Source organism: Typopeltis vanoorti, chromosome 24 (genome assembly GCF_054136105.1).
Source record: "Typopeltis vanoorti isolate ZY-2024b chromosome 24, IOZ_Tvanoo_1.0, whole genome shotgun sequence".
NCBI lineage: Eukaryota > Metazoa > Arthropoda > Arachnida > Uropygi > Thelyphonidae > Typopeltis > Typopeltis vanoorti.
In genome coordinates, this window is record NC_143572.1 from 74,835,756 (window position 1) to 74,856,342 (window position 20,587).

The following is a 20,587-nucleotide window of genomic DNA, read 5'->3' on the forward strand; positions in this document are numbered from 1 at the left end:
CACACAGATGTAAGTATAATAAATTTAGTTTAATCCTTTATCCAAGTGTGAAACAAACAAATTTTGTGCCTGAAAATATCTTCAAGACTGGGATAAGGTAGTGCAACACCGGGCAACTCATTGCAGAGGTGGACCAAGCTAACATCACTCCTATCTCAGTATCTCCCAAATATTATATTAATTATAATTAAACCAAGAAATTATATTCTTGGTTTAATCCTTTATCCAAGTGTAAGCAAACAAAGTTTACACCTGTGTTGATAGTTTTATTTTTCACTTGGTTAGACTATAATAAATTTAATTTAATCCTTTATCAAAGTGTGAGCAAACAAAGTTTGCTCCTGTAAGTATCTTCAGGACTGGGGTAATGTAGTACAACATCGGGCAACTCGTTGCAAAGGTGGACCAAGCTAACATCACTCCTATCTCAGTATCTCCCATAATGCAAAACACATCTCCTTGCGGATATGTATAATGTTATGCATTAAGGGAAGGACCATTACTCAGACTAGTTTCGACCTTTATTGAGGTCTCTTCAGTTGGAGCCAAGCCCAGAAGTGGAAATACCAGACAGAAGCAATAGCAAGGTCATCTTTACCTATATGAAATGCCAAAAGGTGTGCCACCTTTTTATTAAATTACTCTGGATTTAGAGAAAGATATTGAAAGTTTATTTTTCACTTGGTTAGACTATAATAAATTTAGTTTAATCCTTTATCCAAGTGTGAGCAAACAAAGTTTGTGCCTGAAAGTATCTTCAGGACTGGGGTAAGGTAGTACAACACGTGGCAACTCATTGCAAAGGTGGACCAAGCTAACATCACTCTTATCTCAGTATCTCCCATAATGCAAAACACATCTCCTTGCGGATATGTATAATGTTATGCATTAAGGGAAGGGCAATTACCCAGACTAGTTTCGATCTTTATTGAGGTCTCTTCAGTGGGAGCCAGTGAAATAAACTTTCAACATCTTTCTCTAAATCCAGAGTAATTTAATAAAAAGGTGGCACACCTTTTGGCAACTCCTATAGGTAAAGATGACCTCGCTATTGCTTCTGCCTGGTATCTCCACTTCTGGGCCTGGCTCCCACTGAAGAGACCTCAATAAAGGTCGAAACTAGTCTGGGTAGTGGCCCTTCCCTTAATGCATAACATTATACATGTCTGCAAGGAGATGTGTTTTGCATTATGGGAGATACTGAGATAGGAGTGATGTTAGCTTGGTCCACCTTTGCAACGAGTTGCCCGATGTTGTACTACATTACCCCAGTCCTGAAGATACTTACAGGAGCAAACTTTGTTTGCTCACACTTTGATAAAGGATTAAATTAAATTTATTATAGTTTAACCAAGTGAAAAATAAAACTATCAACACAGGTGTAAACTTTGTTTGCTTACACTTGGATAAAGGATTAAACCAAGAATATAATTTCTTGGTATCTTTAATTTATAGTATAACCAATTGGAGAAATGAGGTTGTGCCATCCATGTTCTTTTCAATTCCTTGTCAGTTCTCAGTATTTTTTATTCTTATTGCAGTGATTACAATTGGTTGGTTTAATAGGTTTAGGCATTGTGCTGGTTTCCACAATGTTAATGTATACAGTGAAGTTGTTAGTACCAATTCTGCAGCCCAATAAGATTATAAAGCTTGCAGAGCCTCTTCACTTTGAGGTTGGTGGCAGTATTGTAGAAGAGATAATAGAGGAAGAAGAGAAGGAATTATCTAACAAAGTACTCATGAACTTTCGTGCAGAGAGAAGAAAATGCTGATGAGGCACAGGTGAACCAAATGAGAAGCCACAATGCTTCATCACCAAAGAGGTGGCAATGGATTTTCATGAAATTACATCAACAATGGTGAGATTTGAGAATATGAATCCTGAGAGTGAACAGTTCTTAACAGTTAATAGAGGAGTGTATGATATGCTTGCATTCTACAAAAAAATCTACAAGGAAAAGAAAAAGGCCATTGTCCAGTCATCCATTACTAATATGTTCATTTGTAAGGTTTAGTGGCTGACCCTTTCTAAATCTTCACAATGCTCAACTTCTGCAGCAGCATACTTATTGATATATTATTTTTTGATTATAAGATTCTTGTATTTGCTTGTTTTAATTGTTTTATTGTACATTTCAAAACACACTATTGTAATTTCTGTTTGGATGTTAGATAAAAATTAAAAAAAATTAATAAATAATTTGTTTACATGTTCATTGAGCATTTCTTTTTTGCTTCAGCATTTACCCATATACGGTACTAGTGTACTATAGGTTGATCAACCAACCTCTTGTGTATGGGCTCAAATTCAGCATGCATAGTTGCTAATGCTGAATGAATATTTTAGGAAAATTATGACACGCAGTATGCAACCCTTATGTAATGTGGAGAGTGCCTGTACATAATACAGAATTGTATATTAAGAAATCAATCCTCACATTTTAATTACATTAAGAATTTCTCTAGCAAATACTGCTATAAATTGCAAAATTATTGAAACTATGAAGCATTGATCTAGTTGGAATTTAGACTGATGTAAGTTGTAAATAACAATGAAGTGCATTGATACAGTGTTTACATTTTAGCCATGTTGCAGCAATGCTTTCATCTCAGGATCTTCGAGTGGTGGTTGCTGCATTGCAGATGGCTGAAATTCTGATGCAGAAATTGCCAGAGATTTTTGGTGTGTACTTCAGGAGAGAAGGTAAGTAGCTATATTATTAATGACAATATTCTTTTTTAATTAACTATAAAAATATTGCTTTAAGGATATATATATATACAAAAATATTTATATTGTCAAATGTTTTCTCTCATCAAATTCCTCGTATGTATCCTCAAAGGATATTGTGATAATTCTACATGAAATATATTAGTAAAATATTTTTTCTTTATGTTAAAAAACATCAATTTGAATATGTTAATCATATTGCTATTATGCATATCATGCAGTTTGATTTTTGCTGTTTTGGTAGACAGGATTTTTCATAGCTGAAGTCTTTTATCTCGCAATATTTCATCAGATTTATAAGCATTACTTGGCTGTAATTGATAGACCATTGAGCTTAAATGAAAGGCTTAATCAGGACCATCTAAACAGCATATGGTATCATTTAAGGTGTCATGATATAATTCTGTAGATTCTTTGAAGACTCTCAATAAAAGTTGGCTTTTGCCACAGATATTCTTACCAGGAGTAAAACTAGCTGATCTAAAAATAAACAGACATTACTCTGCTCACATGATGGTCCTCATGGTGGTGCTGCATTCACAATGGCCATATAATGGATTGGAAAAACATTTACATTCTCTTGAACAGATATTTTTGTCACAGAAGAGTTTTCAAAGAATCTACAGAGGTGATTTTGTGATGAAATCAGACAACGAAAATACCCACCGTTTAGAAAGTTATGAAAAACTCCATGTATTGAAGCTAGTCAAATCAGAAGACATGCTAGTTTGGTAATTTTTATTTTTATATAACATATCTTAATGATATACCAAAAAAATAAAAATACAGCAAAATGCATCAACATCTAAGTAATGTTTTAAATGTCCTTCTTTTGAGAACGTCCCTTTTCTAGTGATACCTCCTAAAAATGCCTTTTTTTTTTTTTTTTTTACTGGAATTAGAATTGGCATTAGTGAAGCCTGTCTATCAGTCAGATCTAATAACTGGAATATAGTGGAAAGGGTATAGTATTTTTAAGGATAAAGGAGGGGAGGGTACTACTAATATCAGATGATGTGTCTAGTCAGGGTAGAAACTCATGAAAGCAATAATAGTTATAATGTCCCGTGTAGTAGTGAGTTTGTGTCAAACATTATGAAATATGATTGGGGTATTGCTACGGACCTGATGGTTCAGCTCCTGGGGATGATGAAATGTATCATCAAATCACCCTAATGGACTGAGTGAGTAATCATTATGGATAACTTGATTTATCTGAACATTAATTTGGAAGCAGAGAAAGAATGGAAAACTTAATTGAGCTGTTCCAAAAAAACTCGAGGCATGTAAAATAAGGAACTGAATCATATTGTTAGATTTGATCCGTATCAGAAGTGAACTTACTTGAGAATGTGAATGTTTTGCCACAAGTTGGTGATAGTAATCATACTGCACTGTCCTAGGAAATAGCACACTATAAATATTCCGATTAGGACAGGTTATGTGCTGAACTACAGAGCTGGAAATTATGACCAACTCGAGAGTATACCATCTTACATCAGTATCAGTTTCTGAATGGGAAAGATGTCAGCTATGCATGGAAAGCTTTGAAAAGGTTTTTAAATAAGGCAGTATCTGAATGTATTCTTAAAGTTCAAAGAACAAATAGAGTAGGAGTGAAATGGATTTTGCAATCTTATTAAGCAATGAGATCCATAAGATGTGGATGGATTATTGTCAAAATAAGAGCCAGAAGAATTATGAAATATATAAAATGCAAGCTAGAAAAGTTATGACTTTCCTATGGAAAGCTAAATTGGAGTATGAAAAGAAATTTGCTATATACAGGTTAAAAGGCAACCCAAAATGAGATTATTCAAATAGTATGTGCTTACTTTGCTAATCTATAGCAACCAGGTGTATATAACATGATGCACAGTGCTACCAGTACAATGGATGAAGAGATAGAGGTGCATAAGAAGGTTCAAGAGCTGTTGCATAGCCTACTAGCAATTCAGCAATAGTGCCAGATATTAGGATGGGTGGTAAAGGAATTTTCAGCTGAACATTCCTTTACCACCTTTAGTAGGAAAGATTCCACAGGAATGGAAAGAATGTATAATAGTTCTGTTGTACAAGGGTGGTACAGAAACCAGTATATCTGACTACCATCTAATTAGTACAACTGGAGTGGTGGTTAAACTTTTATAGAAGTTGGTAAGAACCCTCATACAGAAATGGGTTGACAGACAAGCTATACTTTGCAAAGAACAGCATGGGTTTACTAAACCCATCGCTTTTAAACTTGAAGAAAGTTTTCGAAACAATTGAAATTGAGCTGCTTTCAGAGGTGATCTGTAGACTCAAATACACAAATGTTATTCAAGAAAAAATGAAAAATGGGATGAGTTCGAAACCAAGATTCAAACCTTGAAGATTCGTTGACATATCCTGAAGAAAATGTAAAAACTCGATGTTACAAAAATTAATAAAATCTCTAGTACATTGATTTTTACTGTAGGAACACACCTTAAAAACCTTGTATATAATGTATCTATGATTTGTATGTTTAAACTTTGTATAAAGATCAAAATAAGCCCAAAGGGAATTAACTCGCTCATTGTTTAAGAGCAGAAGTAGGATGTTTGAAACCAAAGGTAGTGTCTGTAAGTCGGCAGTTCCTTTTGAAACGTATTTACGAGTCTTGTTGCAGGTGTCCTTCAAGGTCAGTATTGAAAAGGGACAGCCTCCATCAGTCGCCGGATTAAAGACATCAAAGGGGAAGAATAGGATTTGTCGGCGAAAGTTCGAGAACCGCCAGTTAGGTGCTGTTGTACAGGGTTCTTGTAACTACACGCAAGACATGTACGAGGACATTTGGGGGTCCAATAAACGTAACCCAAAGTGCAGGGGTATTGTGAATGTAAGGCTTGGAATTTTGTTGAGAAGGGCTTCCTGTTTTCATCTTGTGTGATCTGTCCACAAGAGGTCGAGAAGGAGAGGTGTCGATTAGTTCCGGAGGGGAGAGATGGGAGTCTGTCCACGAAGGGAGTTTCCAGTCCAAAGCCAAGGATAAACCAGAGGTTACAGTCTAAGGGGAATCTTGCCGTATTGGTTCAAGCCTCGCCGCTCTGTTTGAGTAGGTGCATGCCCACCAACCTACGCAGTTCCTCGCCGATCAGTTCAAGATGCCGGAGGAAACCTATCCAGTGTCCCGATGGCTGATGCTATCCCTCAATAGTGCCCTGTGACTCCCATCAAGGAAAAGAAGAAAACACGGAACGGAGAAGAAACCCCTGAAGCCCCGGAAAAGAAAAGGAAAAGAAACAAGGAGGGAAGGCTTATGCAAGACAGTCAGAGACCCACGTGAGACTGAATGTTAATTATTTTACGTTTGTGATTTAAGAGAATTCCCCTCAAGGAACTGCTGAACTATTTAATATAAAAAAATAGTGGTTTAAGGTATATGAAACGCTCGTAGATTTGTGAAAAAATTATTATTGAGTTTAATGTGAGCATAGTTAATTTCTCTAAGAACAATTGGACTAATTAAGATCTTTGATTAATGTGTGTTAATTTAATTGCTTATTTTCACATCATAGAGCTGTTCTAATCAAAGGGAATGAAATATGCCAATGTGATTATCAGTCAATTAACTAAGTCTTTAAGATGAGAATCTAAGAGCCATATAATGTGTGTGTGGTGCATGTGTTGATGACTAATTACGATTGTTAATGCGCACCTAGAAATTTCTTGTTCTGTGTGAATAATATTTAGTATTTGTGATATAGAATGCAATATCTGAGACTTTAATTAGAGAAAATTAAGAGAGTTCTCTAAGGATTATATTTGAGTAATTATTCAAGAGTAATGAATTGTATGAATGAAGTTTTGATTTCATGTATTGTATGGTAACTATTAGATATCAGTAATTAAATTTTGTTTGTATATTAGTACATAATGGTTTAGTTTCGTTTTCTTGTCTTTTGCAATGCACTGATTCAAAAATAAAAATCGAACCTAAGCGGGAAACGTTGATATAAATAATGAGAAAAGGGCCAGGACTGCAAAGCAAATTGTTAACTTGGGGGATGTTAAAGAGATTTTGTGAAAGATTTAGTAACCTACTGGAAGTACTATATTTCTTGCACCATATCGAGGCATGGATGGCGCAGTCATAAATCTAAATAGCAATTTCCATTGCTCTCGGGTAGAAGGAGTATAGAATACAGAAGGTAGAAAGCTAGAGTATAAAAAGGGGAATGTATAAAATTAAGTGATGATATATTACACTGTCGCAGCATCACCTAGATATATATAAGGAAAGCATCCCAGGATAATAATAGAAAACAAGAAACAGAGTAACTAATGAAAAAAGTAATGAGAAATAACCTCTAATTTTACAAAAACATTGATTGATTGATTCAGCCAGGGAGGCATGCAAATGTTGTTTGCAAAGATAGAAAAATTGGAACTGTGTGACAGGCTCGGGAAGTTAAAAGAAAAGAAGTAAGCAATATGTGCAGACAAAAATGGAAGAATGGGAAGCTTTGTTTGCAGGATCACCAAGAGTTGAAAACCACTGGATGGCACATAACATCAACAATGATGTTATGTGCCATCCAGAACTATCAAAAGAACTCCCTAGGAATTTTTTTGGCTTCATTAGCTATCTGCTGCTAATACTGCCATTTGCTACCCTTACCGAAGACTTTTCTAAGAACATTGAAAATAACTATTAGTAAGCTGGCAAAATAATCTGTAGGCAATTGAAAGAAAAGCTTGGAAATAGAAGAAATAGTACTGTAAAATTAATTAAAGATGATAAAGGTGACATGAAAACTGAAGATATATATTCAAGATACCTCGAGTAATTACTTTGAAAGATTGCTAAATGAAACAAGTATCTCTATTTGAGGTATGAGTCATCAAAAACCTGAAATGTAGATGATACTTGACTAGAAATAATCTATTATTATTATTATTATTATTATTATTATTATAACTTCATTTATGGCATCTCCATGGAGTCCTGAAACTTGTTGTGGGAGATCCAAATATTATTATTATTATTATTATAACTTCATTTATGGCATCTCCATGGAGTCCTGAGACTTGTTGTGGGAGATCCAAATCAACCATCATACAAACAAATGCTATCATACTCCTTGAATCCATGCACCATCAGAAAACTCACAACCAATTCTGGCAGTATATTCTACTCGCCAATCTCCATTCAAAAAATCTGATCTGCGCACCCTTACTAACCCACACTCTTATACAACTTCCACGAATAGCCCCTAGCTTTCTGACTATTTGTCATATATTTAAAAATTTTGCTTTCATAAATTTTATGAAACCCCTTTAATATCTTAAAAGTTTCTATCATGTCCCCCTCTTTTCTTCCTATCAACCAAACTTTGTAACCCAAACCTTCAACTATCTTTGTAGGAGCATTCCACAAACCTGTCACCATCTTGGACACTCATTTCTGAATTTTTTCGACTACTTCCTGTTCCCCAAGAAACCCAGGTGACCAAATCTATGCATAGTAGTCAAGATATGTCTGAATCATAGCCTTATAAAGAGGGATAATAACTTATCTTTACTTGTTGGTATTCAAATTCAACATTCAAATAATTTATTGAGCTATTTTACCAAATTTTGCAATATGCCCTCTGAATTTTAACTCTTTGTCCACCATTATCCCCAAGTCCCTAGCCTCATCAATTTCCTGCAAACCAGTACCATCAATATGATACAACATATGCAGCACTTTTCAACCTGAAGTGCATAACCTTACATTTTGCAACATGCCCACATTGCCAATTTATTTAAATCATCCTGCAGGATATCTACATCACCTTTATCAATATTGCTCTCCCCAGCTTTGCATCATCAGCAAACAACTAAATATTCCCTCTTAAATTATTCCCTATGTCATTGATAAACATATTAGAGTTGTGTCCCTAGTATTGAACCCTGAGGTACTCCACTAGACACCACCATCCTCCTGGATTCCATCCCACCATATACTACTCTCTGGTGTCTAGTGTCTTAGTTTCTAAGACAGGACCTACCCTTTACAAAGCTGTGCTGCCCACTGTAGAGTATTGCATCCCTATCCACCCACTCTTGTATTTTAACTTTTGCCAACTTTTCCAATACTTTAACAACCACTCCTGATATAATAATTGGTCTGTAGTTTGCTACCTCTGTCTTGGAGCCACCTTTATGCAATGGTGCTATCCTACCCTACCCTCTTTCCATTCCCTTGGAACCATGCCAGAGATGACTTAGGTCGAACAACTTCGTCAGAGAGAAATGCAGTTTCTCTTGCACATTCACATAGTACACAGGCTGATATGCCATCTAGTTCCACTGCTGTGTTCACATTCATATTTTTTAATATGCTGATCACTTCCTTTTCATCTACCTCTATTTTGATATCTGTGTCTGTTACATCAGCAACTAAAAAATCTTCACCTGGATGATAAACCTTTGCAAGATGATCACTAAGTAACTCAACTATTTCCTTTGGCTCAGTCATGTTCCTACTGTGAGCATTGTCATCTTACAATAGTCAATTTTCCTCTCACTTCCTACATAATGAAAAAAACTTTTGTGTTTACTTTGGCCTCTCTTACCATACTAGCCAGCCTGCTTGCTTGCACTTTGTACTGCTCATGAGTATGCTGATCGTTTTTTCTTTATATTTCCTCCACAATGTTTTCTTTTTTGCAGCTCTTGATTTGCACCCCTTAATTCCAACTTGGTTTATCCTCGTGACCTTTGGTTATGCAGTCTGATACTGCTATTCTCAAGCAATCTCTGGCCACCTGCCATGCACTACTGACATTCATTCCTTGTAGTTTCTCAAGCCATGGCACTTTTCCTAAGATGACTCCTGAGTCTCTCCTAATCACTAGCCTTATAGATGAATTCCTCTTGGCCGAGAATTCCACATATTTGGCAACTTCCCAGAACAAGACCACACGGTCATTCCCCAATTGGGGGCAGAGTGTCTACCTTGGGTATGGATATATCTGCTCATACTATTATCAGATCCAATGCTCTCAAACCCCGTGTTCCCTTTATAACATGTGGTTTCATGTAATTATCCCTTAGCAACTGTATAAATCCCACTTCTATCTTACCATTTCTGCTTTCCTCCCTCCAGTCGATATCCCCATAGTTAGTCTCCCATAATAATTGTTCGGCCTATACTCATTGTGCTAATCTGCTGATACATGGCATCTATATCTTCCTGTGAACCCTGTGGTGTATAGCAGCACCCAGGAATGTATTTTTTCCTATTTACCTCTATCTCACACCAGACAGCCTCAAATGAACCATCTCCCTCAGACCTAATATCCTCTTTAACTTCTAATTTTGTTGGTTGTAATTCTGCAGCTATCAGGCATACACAAGTCTTTTCATCCATCAAACTCGCTCCGTAAATCAGTTAACAGAGCTTCCTAAGATGACTCCTGTTCTTGAATTCATTCACACTGTTTGCACACACCACATCCAACATCAATCCATGCCAGTCATGCATTATTCTATGAGAGAAAAATCTAGCCCTAACCCACTTCTTGACAGCATTCATTCTCTACTTCCACTACTGCCATGAATGAATTTCCTCACCCTCCATAAAATGAAAAATTCCATCTACTGAAATTCTGTATAACTCTTTCAGAAGTTTGTAAGCCTCAATCATATTACCCTCTTTCTCCTGTTTGCTTGTGTCTGTAGCCTACAAATTCTCAATCTGTATTCCACAATCTGATATCATTTTTGACACTCTCCTTTGCACTCTCTTCACTGTATCAGAATCACCACAGAAACCAAGAGACCAGACCACTCCAAGTGAAATGGAGTGGTCTGGTCTTAAAATGACTCCCTTATCTTTACATGTCAAAGTTCATTTCAACATTGCCATTATTCTCTGAGTTGTATTTACAATTTTTGCTAGATGACCTTTGTACTTCAACTTTGTCTACTAAAACTCCAAGATCCTTAGCCTGATCAGTTTCTTCAAGCATAATCCCACCAATATAATACAATATGTGATTTCTAATCACACCAAACTTTACATTTATTAACATTAAAATGATAATCAATTTCACATGTCCGCTATTCCAGCCTATTCAAATCATTTTGCAAGTACTGCATATCAGCAGCACTCCTGATTACCCTGCCTATCAGGGTAATCTTTGCTTCATTAGCAAATAGTCGTATGTCACATGTCAAATCCTTTCCAATGTCATTAATGTTCAGATTGAATAACAATTGACCAAGCACTGCTCCTTGGCACACCTTGAATCTTGAAGATTCACACCCTTCCATATACTGCTTTATGATATCTGCCAGTCAGCCATCTTATCCATGCCAATAGTTTCTAATCCATTCCCATGTTCTGCATTTTATGCAAGAGTTTTCCATATTGTATTCTGTCAAAAAAGCCTTAGTAAAATCCAAAAGTATCATGGTGGATCCATTCCCCTTGTCTAACTCAGCAGTAACATTATTATAGAATGTGAGCAACTTGCTAAAACACAACCTTCCCTTAGTAAACCCATTTCTGAATGTGAGCCTTAACCAACTTTTTAGAAATCTTTGCTACCACTCCTGAGATACTGATTAGTTGAGGGTTGGATACATTGGTATTTGCACCACCCTTGTGCAATGGGATTATCATACATTCTTTCCACTTCTGTGGAATCTTTCCTGTTTGAGACTCAAATTATATAGTCTGGTCAAGGGAATAGCCAGTTCAGCTGAACACTGTTTATCCGTGCTGATATTCCATCAGTTCCTATTGCAGAATTCTTATTTAGTTTGTGCGACAGCTCTAGTACTTCCTCCTCATCCACATGAGTTTTCCCATACGGTGAAGAGGTAGCAGTGAGTTCAATGTTGCATTTACAGAGCCCAGGTTTAGTAAAAATGGGCACTCATTAGTTGAACAATCACTTCTGCATCACCCCGCATACCATCTTCATTCTGTAGAGTATTCCCTACCAAATTCATTCTTTGCCATTTACTTGTAGCATGACAATAGAATTCTTTTGGGTTGTCTTTAACTAGCAGAACTGGTTTCTTTTCATCCTCGGACTTAGCTTTCTTTAAAACAGTTGACTATCTGGCCTGCTGCTTATACTTATCATAACGAATATTATCCTTATGTACACAATATTTCTTCCACATCTTTTTCTTACGAATCTCTTGCTTAATTAGATTACACATCCATTTCGATCCTACTCTGTTTTTTCTTTGAACTCTAGATACACATTGTGATATCCCATTCAATAACTGATACTGTGGCACAGTACCCAGCATATACCCTTCAAGTGGTCATAATTTCCTGCTTTGTAGTTTAGCATGTAACCTTTTCTGAATGGAACATTCATAAACTTACTCACTTCCCAAGTGAGTATCACATGATCACTGTCACCAACCAGAGGCAGAATAGTTACGTCTTTAACTGAATCCCCCCCCCCCCCTACACTGTAATCAGATCTTAACACTCTTTGACCTTAAGTTCCTTCTGCCACATGCTGCTTGAGGAAATTGTCTCTTAACAGCTCAATAAATTCAATTTTATTCTTTTCATTGCTTTCCAATAAATGTTTGGATAATTAAAGTCCCACATTATGATTACTCTTTTTGCACCCATCGTATTTATTTGATGATGCATTTCATCACTTGCAACCAATCCACCAGGTCTGTAACAACACCCTATTATGTATTTAATCTTGTTCAGGTATAAAAATTTTACAGTGACTATACTGCATAATTCAAGAGTTCTGGTTAAGAGGTTGAAAAAAGAAAACACTGATTGATTCATCCAGAGATGCATGTTGTGAAGTTGTCTGCATGGATAAAAAAATCAGAACTCCATGGTGGACACAGGAAGTTAAAGAGGCAGTGAAGGAAAAGAAGAAGGCATATCAAAAGTTCCTGGAAAATAAGCCAGCTTGTGCTCTTAGAGAATACAGTAAATACAAAATACAAAATATATTTTTGTATTTGTATTTGGAGAATACAAAATCCTCCCAAAAGTCATGGGAGGATTTTGGTAAGAACATAGAAAATAAATATCAAGAAGGTGTCAAGATATTCTGGAGGTTGTTGAAGAAGCTTAGAAATGGAGGAAAGAGCGCTGTAAAAGGAATTAGAGATGATAAAGGCGACATGAAAACAGGAGAAAAAGATATCCTTGAAGTATGGAGTAATTACTTTGAAAAATTGATAAATGAAACAAGCAGTGATGACAGCACAGTGGCAAAAAACACTGACCCGGCATGCAGTCAGGAATACATATCCATACTTGAAGTAGAAAAAGCTATCAAAAGCCTGAAATGTGAAAATGCAACTGGAGTAGATGATATTCGACCAGAAATGCTGAAGTATGTAGGTATAAAAGTCTTAAAGTGGCTGCACTGCATAGTTCAGAAGGCCTGAACAGAGGGACGAATTCCAGATGACTGGAGTAGAGCACTCATAGTACCCATATTAAAAAGGAAATAAAACTGAATGTGAGAATTACAGAGGTATTTCTGAGAGTTCTGGTAAGATATATGCAAGTATACTTGAGAAACGGTTGAGAAGGATTGTGGAAGAGAAGCATGGTGAAGAACAAGCTGGATTCAGGAAAAACAGCGGCTGTCAGAATCAGATTTTCACTTTACGACAGATAGTTGAGAAATCATGGTTATATAACAAGGATCTGTATTTAAGTTTTGTAGATCTGGAAAAGGGATATGACAAGGTGCCAAGAGAGAAGGTATTCAAAATGCTAATTATATGGTATTAATAGACATTATATCAAGCAATACTTTCTTTTTATTTGAGTTGTAAGTCAGCAGTTAGAATTGAAGGAAGTACAGGAAGATGGTTTAATGTTAAATCTGGTGTGAGACAAGGATGTACATTATTCCCTTTGTTATTCATTATCTATATGGATCACATTATGAAGGAAAGTGGTATTAAACCTGATATCAAAATTGGAGATGTTATACTTCTAAATAAATCTGCTACAAGTCTTTAAGATTCCTTGACTAAATCGAATAACTTTTGTAATAGATATGGTATGAAGGTCAGCATTTAAAAGACAAAGACAATGAAAATAGGCAGAAACATTGAAAATATCAACTGCATGGTGAATGGAGAACCTATAGAACAAGTGAAACATTTCAGCTACTTAAGCACGATTTTTAGTAAAGATGGTAAATTAAATGTGGAAATAGACAACAGAATCAACAAAACTGGAATGGTTGGAAGTCATCTGAATAAGTTTATATGGAATAAGAGAGAAATTAGGCAAAACACTAAACTAGCTGTATACAAGAGTGTTCAAACCATTTTTAACTTATGGATCTGAGAGCTGGGTTAGAAATAAAACACTTGACCAAAGACTAGAGAATGCAGATATGAGAGTCCTGAGAAAGATTAGGGGCATGAACAGATGGCATCAATGGCAATATCATATTAAAAATGGGGATATTAGGAAAGAACTTGACATTGTCAGCATCCAGGGATGCATTAACAGAGCTAATCTCAGGTGGTTTGTCACTTAAACAGAATGGGAGAGGAAGGATTTGCAAAACCAGTGTTCTCTGCCAGTTTGGCAGGAAAAAGACCCAGAGGAAGACCAAGATATAGGTGGATTGATACAGTAAAAATTGCCTTAGAAGATAGAAATATAAATTCTGATAATGTTGAAGCCTTGATTGACAGGTAATTGATTGATTTGGAGGAAAATTGTTGATTGGAAGTTGGTAATGATGTAAATTTTTCATGTAGTACTATCATATCCTGTACACCCCTTGAGGGTATACCAGGAATTTGACGATGATGATGATGATGGCATCTTTAATTTATAGTATAACCAAGTTTAAAAAAAAAAAATTTAAAAAAAAAATGTTTAGTCCATGCTTGGTTAGGAATAACCACCCAATGGTATAAGATGCATATATCATTTGATAATCAGAAGTTCTTGCTGTAGCTGTTGAGGTTTAAAGCATTATAATGTGAGCACAGTGTAGCAGTTTTTATAATTCCAATCTTCAGGGTAGGATGGTGAGCAAAGTGCTGTTCAATTTAGCAATCTGGTGATGTTTTGTAATAATGTTAGATTTGAATGAGGGAAATGGGTGCACAACGATACCTGAATTTTGCCAAGCTGTTTGACAGGGTGCTGCATTGGAGATTGTTATGCAACCTCAGAGGAATGAGTTTGCAAAATAATCTGATTACATGGATTGGAGAGGAATACCTCCAGGGGTATTAGAAAGTGGTGTATGGTAGTATTGAGTCTATGGGGGAAAGTAGTAACTAGTGGTGTAGCACAGCATTTTGTAGTTGGGCCATTGTTGTCCAACATGTATCTTAATGATATTGTGGAAAATCTTTGAGTATGGTATTCAGTTAATTGCTGATGATGCTAAGTTAGGAAAAATTATAGCTCATAACAGAATCCCTGATTTAAACTATTAAAAAACTCAAGATGACCTGCCAACACCTGTCTTTCTAAATGTATGCATTTTATGCTATAAAGAAGTGTATTGTTCAGTTGCCATTCCTGTTATAAGAGCACAATGCGCATTTTTGAAAAAAAGTTATTTTATCATGTGAATTGTTATAGATAGAATTGTAGAAATATTTTTAAAACATGAAAATTTCAGTCTAGTACTCATATTTTTTTTAGGTGTGATGCATCAAGTGAAATGGTTAGCAAGGCTTGATACTGGGGCAGATATTAACCACAAAGATTCTACTCTAGTTGATCATGTGCAGTCAAGTTTTTCTTCTTTGCCAACTCTGTTACCTGCAAGTTTGTCTCCATGTGATAATAAGCATTCTTTCAACACTAGTCCATTACTAGTCTCTGCCACAGATCTCTCAACAGATGGATCCCTTCACTATGCAGGTAGTGGAATTTGGGGATCTTCTACTTCTGTGACCACAGCTACAGGTTTAGGTGGAACCACAGCTGCTTCATCATCTGGAGAAGATGATCATTGTGGAAATGTAGGCCAAATGTAAGTGCTGGTAAAGACTTTAAATTTATCTCTAATAAACTATTCTTTTGTTCCTTAAATCTGAAGTAGATTTAACATTTGAAACAAGAGCTCTTGTGATCTGTGATAAGATGATTCTTATGCGGTTGTTATTGACCATGATAAATATCAATTATCTGTGAATATATGTTGTCAAGTACATAGTGGTTTTATGGTTATGATGTATTGTTTGCTTTCATCCTGTCTCATTACCCAAATTTGATATTCATTATGAACACATTATGGATGATACTATTAGTGCATCATAAAGTAACTATCAGGAGAGCATTTCTACCCCTCCCATTCGATTACATAATTAATATTTTCAAGCCCATTCAGCTGGAGCCTCCATTGCTTAGCAGTCCATTCAGCTTAATAAAACAATGATTTGTGTTTTGTATTCATACCAGAAAACTCCATTTCTTTATATTGCTTGCAAGAAATATGCAGTGCAATATTGCTTATGGAGTAAATGGGACATTATATGAAGTGATTTTTAGGGTATATCTGAGCAGTTTGATTTAAAGGTGGTATGCTAGAAGATGATTTGATGTATAATCAGGTGTGAAGCAAGGATACATATTATCTCCACTGTTATTCATCATTTATGTGGATCATATTATGAAGGCAAGTGGCATTAGTCCTTATATCACAATTGGAGATATTTAATTAGCTCTTTTCTTTATGTGTCTGATATCATATACTCTTAAATAAATCCAGTACAAGTCTGCAGGTCTTGAATGGGGAAACCTGTGGCACAAGTGCTGGCCTGTTTGGCTGAATTGATAACATACCTACTCTCCAACCAACACGTTGTGGGTGGGTTTGTATTCCATCCTGGGCATCGATGTTCGTAAAAGCATGCACTGGACAAGTTTGTATAGCTCCCTAAGTTTTATAAGGATTGTTGTTTCTTTTCTTTCCTTTTTTTAAAAAATAGTGTCTGCTTTTAGATATAGTTTTTAGTGAAGCTGGCAAATTAATTATGGAAAGACTACAGTAGGATATTACACTTCTCAAAAATGTATATGGCATTTATAGGAGTGGTCAGATGACTTCAGCCTAGTAAGGCATTGATTGAGAATCTCAATATGCAAAAAAGGAAACTTGATCATTAAAGAAGAAACAAAGGCAGTACATTTCAAAGAATGTATCGACCATAAATTTTGGTTTGTTCATTTATATCCATATTAATTTTTTAACATAGAGATTTACAGATAATTGAGTCTACTAAGGGTCTTTCTCTACTGTGGATTAACCTGTTAATTGTGTTTGTTGATTTGCTGTCACCATCCAAACTGATGATAACAGCAGTGTACTTTATTTTTGTGTTGCTAGCCTCAGTGTCATTCATAAAAATCTTAATTTCTACTCTCACTTTTAGGAGACTAAGTGATGTTTTAAAGAGAAAAAGGACATTGAAACGAGGAAATGCCACTAGTCGCAAGGTGCGTACAGAAGAAAGTTCAAGAGATCCCTTTAACTGTTCAGTAGGTGTGAAGAACTTAGGTCGAGGTGTACTCGATAACCACATTGATCCTGTGTTAGGAACTTCAATGCTGGCTTTATCTGCATGTACACCAGCTAGTTGCCATTCTTCCTTGGCCACCAGTCCAGTGTTAGGATCTGTATCAGGAAGTTGTTCTAATACGAATAATATAGGGAGAGGAAAATTTAGTACAGCAGCAGCAAAGACCACTTCTTTTTTAGCTAATCTCAATCCAGCACGATGGGCACGATGGAGTAGTAGTTCTCCCGTTACAGGCAGATTATCATCACAGGTATGTATTCTAACTATAATTTTAGTTTTTATTTAACATTCACAACAAAAAAAAAGTTTTATATATTAAAGAAAACTGATTTTTCTTTTAATGTGATGTCAAAAGAAGGAGAATCCATTCCGATAATAGAGTAATCAATCTGTCTTGTGGGATGAGTTGTTTATTATTACACGTCGGAAACTTAACTTTTCTTTTATGAAGATTGTAGTTTTTAAAGTGGTAACTATTTTGCTTGTATAACAGTTGGAAAATTTTACATATAAAGCACGTGATTTCATGTGTTGGTGACCAATTTGTACATCCCGTATTTCTTTTTCCCCTTCAGCATGAATTGACTCTATTTGGAAGGTTGCTAGACTAGGCTCTCGGATCTGTGGCTGGACAGTACTAGTTTCCTGTTCAACAGTTTCCTTTGCAATTAATTTGTAAAATATAAGCTCTGACAACACCAAAGATCTAACAAATAAATTTGGAAGGAAACTGTTGAACAGACAACTAGTATTTATGTAAACTTATGCAATACCTATCCTCTTTTACATCCTTTAATGATGTATTTGGAATTGACATTGATAATTTGCAATTTTATAACTGGAAGATGAATTTTAATGCATGGCATGACCACTTCATTGAATCTCCATTTTTGTCTTTTGCTTTCCTAGCATCAAACACTTGTTTTGCTAAACTTTCATCTCACGTTCTGTTAAGTTGGCCATACTACCTTAGAGTAGCTCATTTCTTTCACTGTTATTTGATGATCAGCATTCATTATGGTAAGGTTGTGGAGACCACTACTGTGTTAGATATAAACAAAGTTAATCACCCAGTGTTTTTAACTTGATATTCATCTGACTTGTGTTATATACACACAAATAGCCAGGTTACAATAAAATCCACACAGTATGCCAAAGTATCACTAATTTGGCCTTATGTTTGGTGATATGAGGAAAGAACCCATCAAAGCCTGGAGTCCTGTTCTTTATATAGCTAAAGAGATTGGACTGTGGATTTACGGAGTTGCATTGAATATATTTTGTTGCTTCATGCTGATTCTCATAATATTATGATAAGCTATGTTATTACTACATGGGTGGGTCTTGTATGAATTCTTTTTGAATTTCCTTTACACAGTACCTGGAAACTTGAATCCATCAAGAAGGAAACAATGCTGGGGACTATTTTTATACTCGGCAACATGCATGTAGACAAAGTAACAATGACAAATGAAAGTCCTCTCATTTGTCATTGTTCAATTATGAGATATTATTATTATCCCAAGACCCCATGGAGGCAAAGACTCATCTAGGAGGTCCTTTTGTCATACACACACACAGCTCATCATACCACACCTTAAACACTCAAATTCTCTGTAGATACCACACCCTCGGGCAAGGCATTCCAATCATTCACAACTCTGCATGCAAAAACCTGCTCACACTCTCCTTATGCAGCTTCCAGGGATGACCTCTGATTCTCCCCTAATCTCCCACTGTTTTCTGTAAAACCTCTCCAACATTGATCCTATAACAACCCCTTACCAACTTGTAGGTCTCTTTCATATCACCCCTTCCTCTTATGCACTAGACTGCAAATTGTATTTTTTTCAATCTCATATTAGACATTCCAGAGATCAGAAATTACCTTAGTCGGTTGCCTCTGGACCCTTTCCAACATCTATAGTCAGTTGCCTCTGGACCCATCAACATCTTTGTCCTTCTGAGGTGACCAAACTTGGACACAGTAGTCCATGTGTGGCCTAATCAAAGCCTTATACAATGGAACAAGAATCTCCTTACTTCTACAATTCGGTGTCATCCACATCATTCCCAGAATTCTTTGTGTTGTCCTCACAATTTTGGCAATATGTCTCCTAAATTTCAGATCCTTATCCACTATCACCTCATCATCAAATTCAAATTCCTAAGGGTGTACATGATATGATAGTACTATATGAAAAATTACATCATTACTAACTTCCTATCTACAATTTTCCTCCAAATCAGTCTGTTACCTGTGAAGACTGCAACATTATCAGATCTGATATTTCTATCTTATAAGGCACTTTTTACTGTATCAATCCACCTATATCTTGGTCTTTCTCTGGCTCTTTTTCCTGCCAACCTGGCAGAGAACACTTGTTTTGCTAATCTTTCATCTCGGATTCGGTTTAAGTGACCATACCACCTGAGATTAGATCTACTAACGCATTCCTGGATGCTGACAATGTCACTTTCTTTTCTAATATCCTAATTTTTAATATGATATGCCATTGATGCCATCTGTTCATGCCTCTAATCTTTCTCAGGACTCTCATATTTGCAGTCACTAGTCTTTGGTCAAGTGTTTTACTTCTGACCCAGCTCTCAGATCCATAAGTTAAAATTGCCTTGAATACTGTCTTGTATACAGCTAATTTAATGTCTTGGCTAATTTCTCTCTTATTCCATATAAATTTATTCAGTTCACTTCCTACCATACCAGCTTTGTTGATTCTGTTGTCTATCTCCATATTTAATTTACCATCTTGTCTAAAAATCGTGGCTAAGTAGCTGAAATGTTTTACTTGTTCTATAGGTTCTTCATTCACAGTGCAGTTGATATTTTCAGTGTTTCTGCCTACTTTCATTTTCTTTGTCTTTTTAAATGCTGACCTTCATACCATATCTATTACAACAGTTATTCAATACATCTGCAAGGAATCTTGCAGATTTATTTAGAAGTATAACATCATCTGCATAAAGCAAAGAGATAATATTAACATCTCAATTTTGATATCAGATTTAATGACACTTTCCTTCATAATGTGATCCATATAGATAATGAATAACAAAGGGGACAATGTACATCCTTATCTGACACCTGATTTAATATCAAACCATCTTCCTATATTTACTTCAATTCTAACTGCTGACAAAAAAAAAAATAAAATAAAATAAAAAAAAATTCACATTTGACGTCCGTAGATGCCGTATGGTCACTGCTGTACCTCACATGGTTTTGACAATGATGTCTTCTGCTAGAATAAGTGGTAGGGTCGCAGATTCCCTTTCCACACAAAGTTTGTAGGATAA

At 35.8% G+C, this 20,587-nt stretch overlaps 1 protein-coding gene across 8 annotated transcripts in view; it reads left to right on the top strand.

The window, feature by feature from the left end:
• ctrip (E3 ubiquitin-protein ligase ctrip) overlaps positions 1-20,587 on the top strand; it is an 817,513-nt gene that overhangs the window by 542,321 nt on the left and 254,605 nt on the right. For all 8 annotated transcript variants that reach the window (XM_090413730.1, XM_090413731.1, XM_090413729.1 and 5 more), the window contains 3 exons: positions 2,589-2,707; positions 15,387-15,720; positions 17,123-17,519. In XM_090413730.1, the coding sequence (XP_090269856.1) occupies positions 2,589-2,707; positions 15,387-15,720; positions 17,123-17,519 (850 nt within the window). The remainder of the gene's footprint in view (positions 1-2,588; positions 2,708-15,386; positions 15,721-17,122; positions 17,520-20,587) is intronic.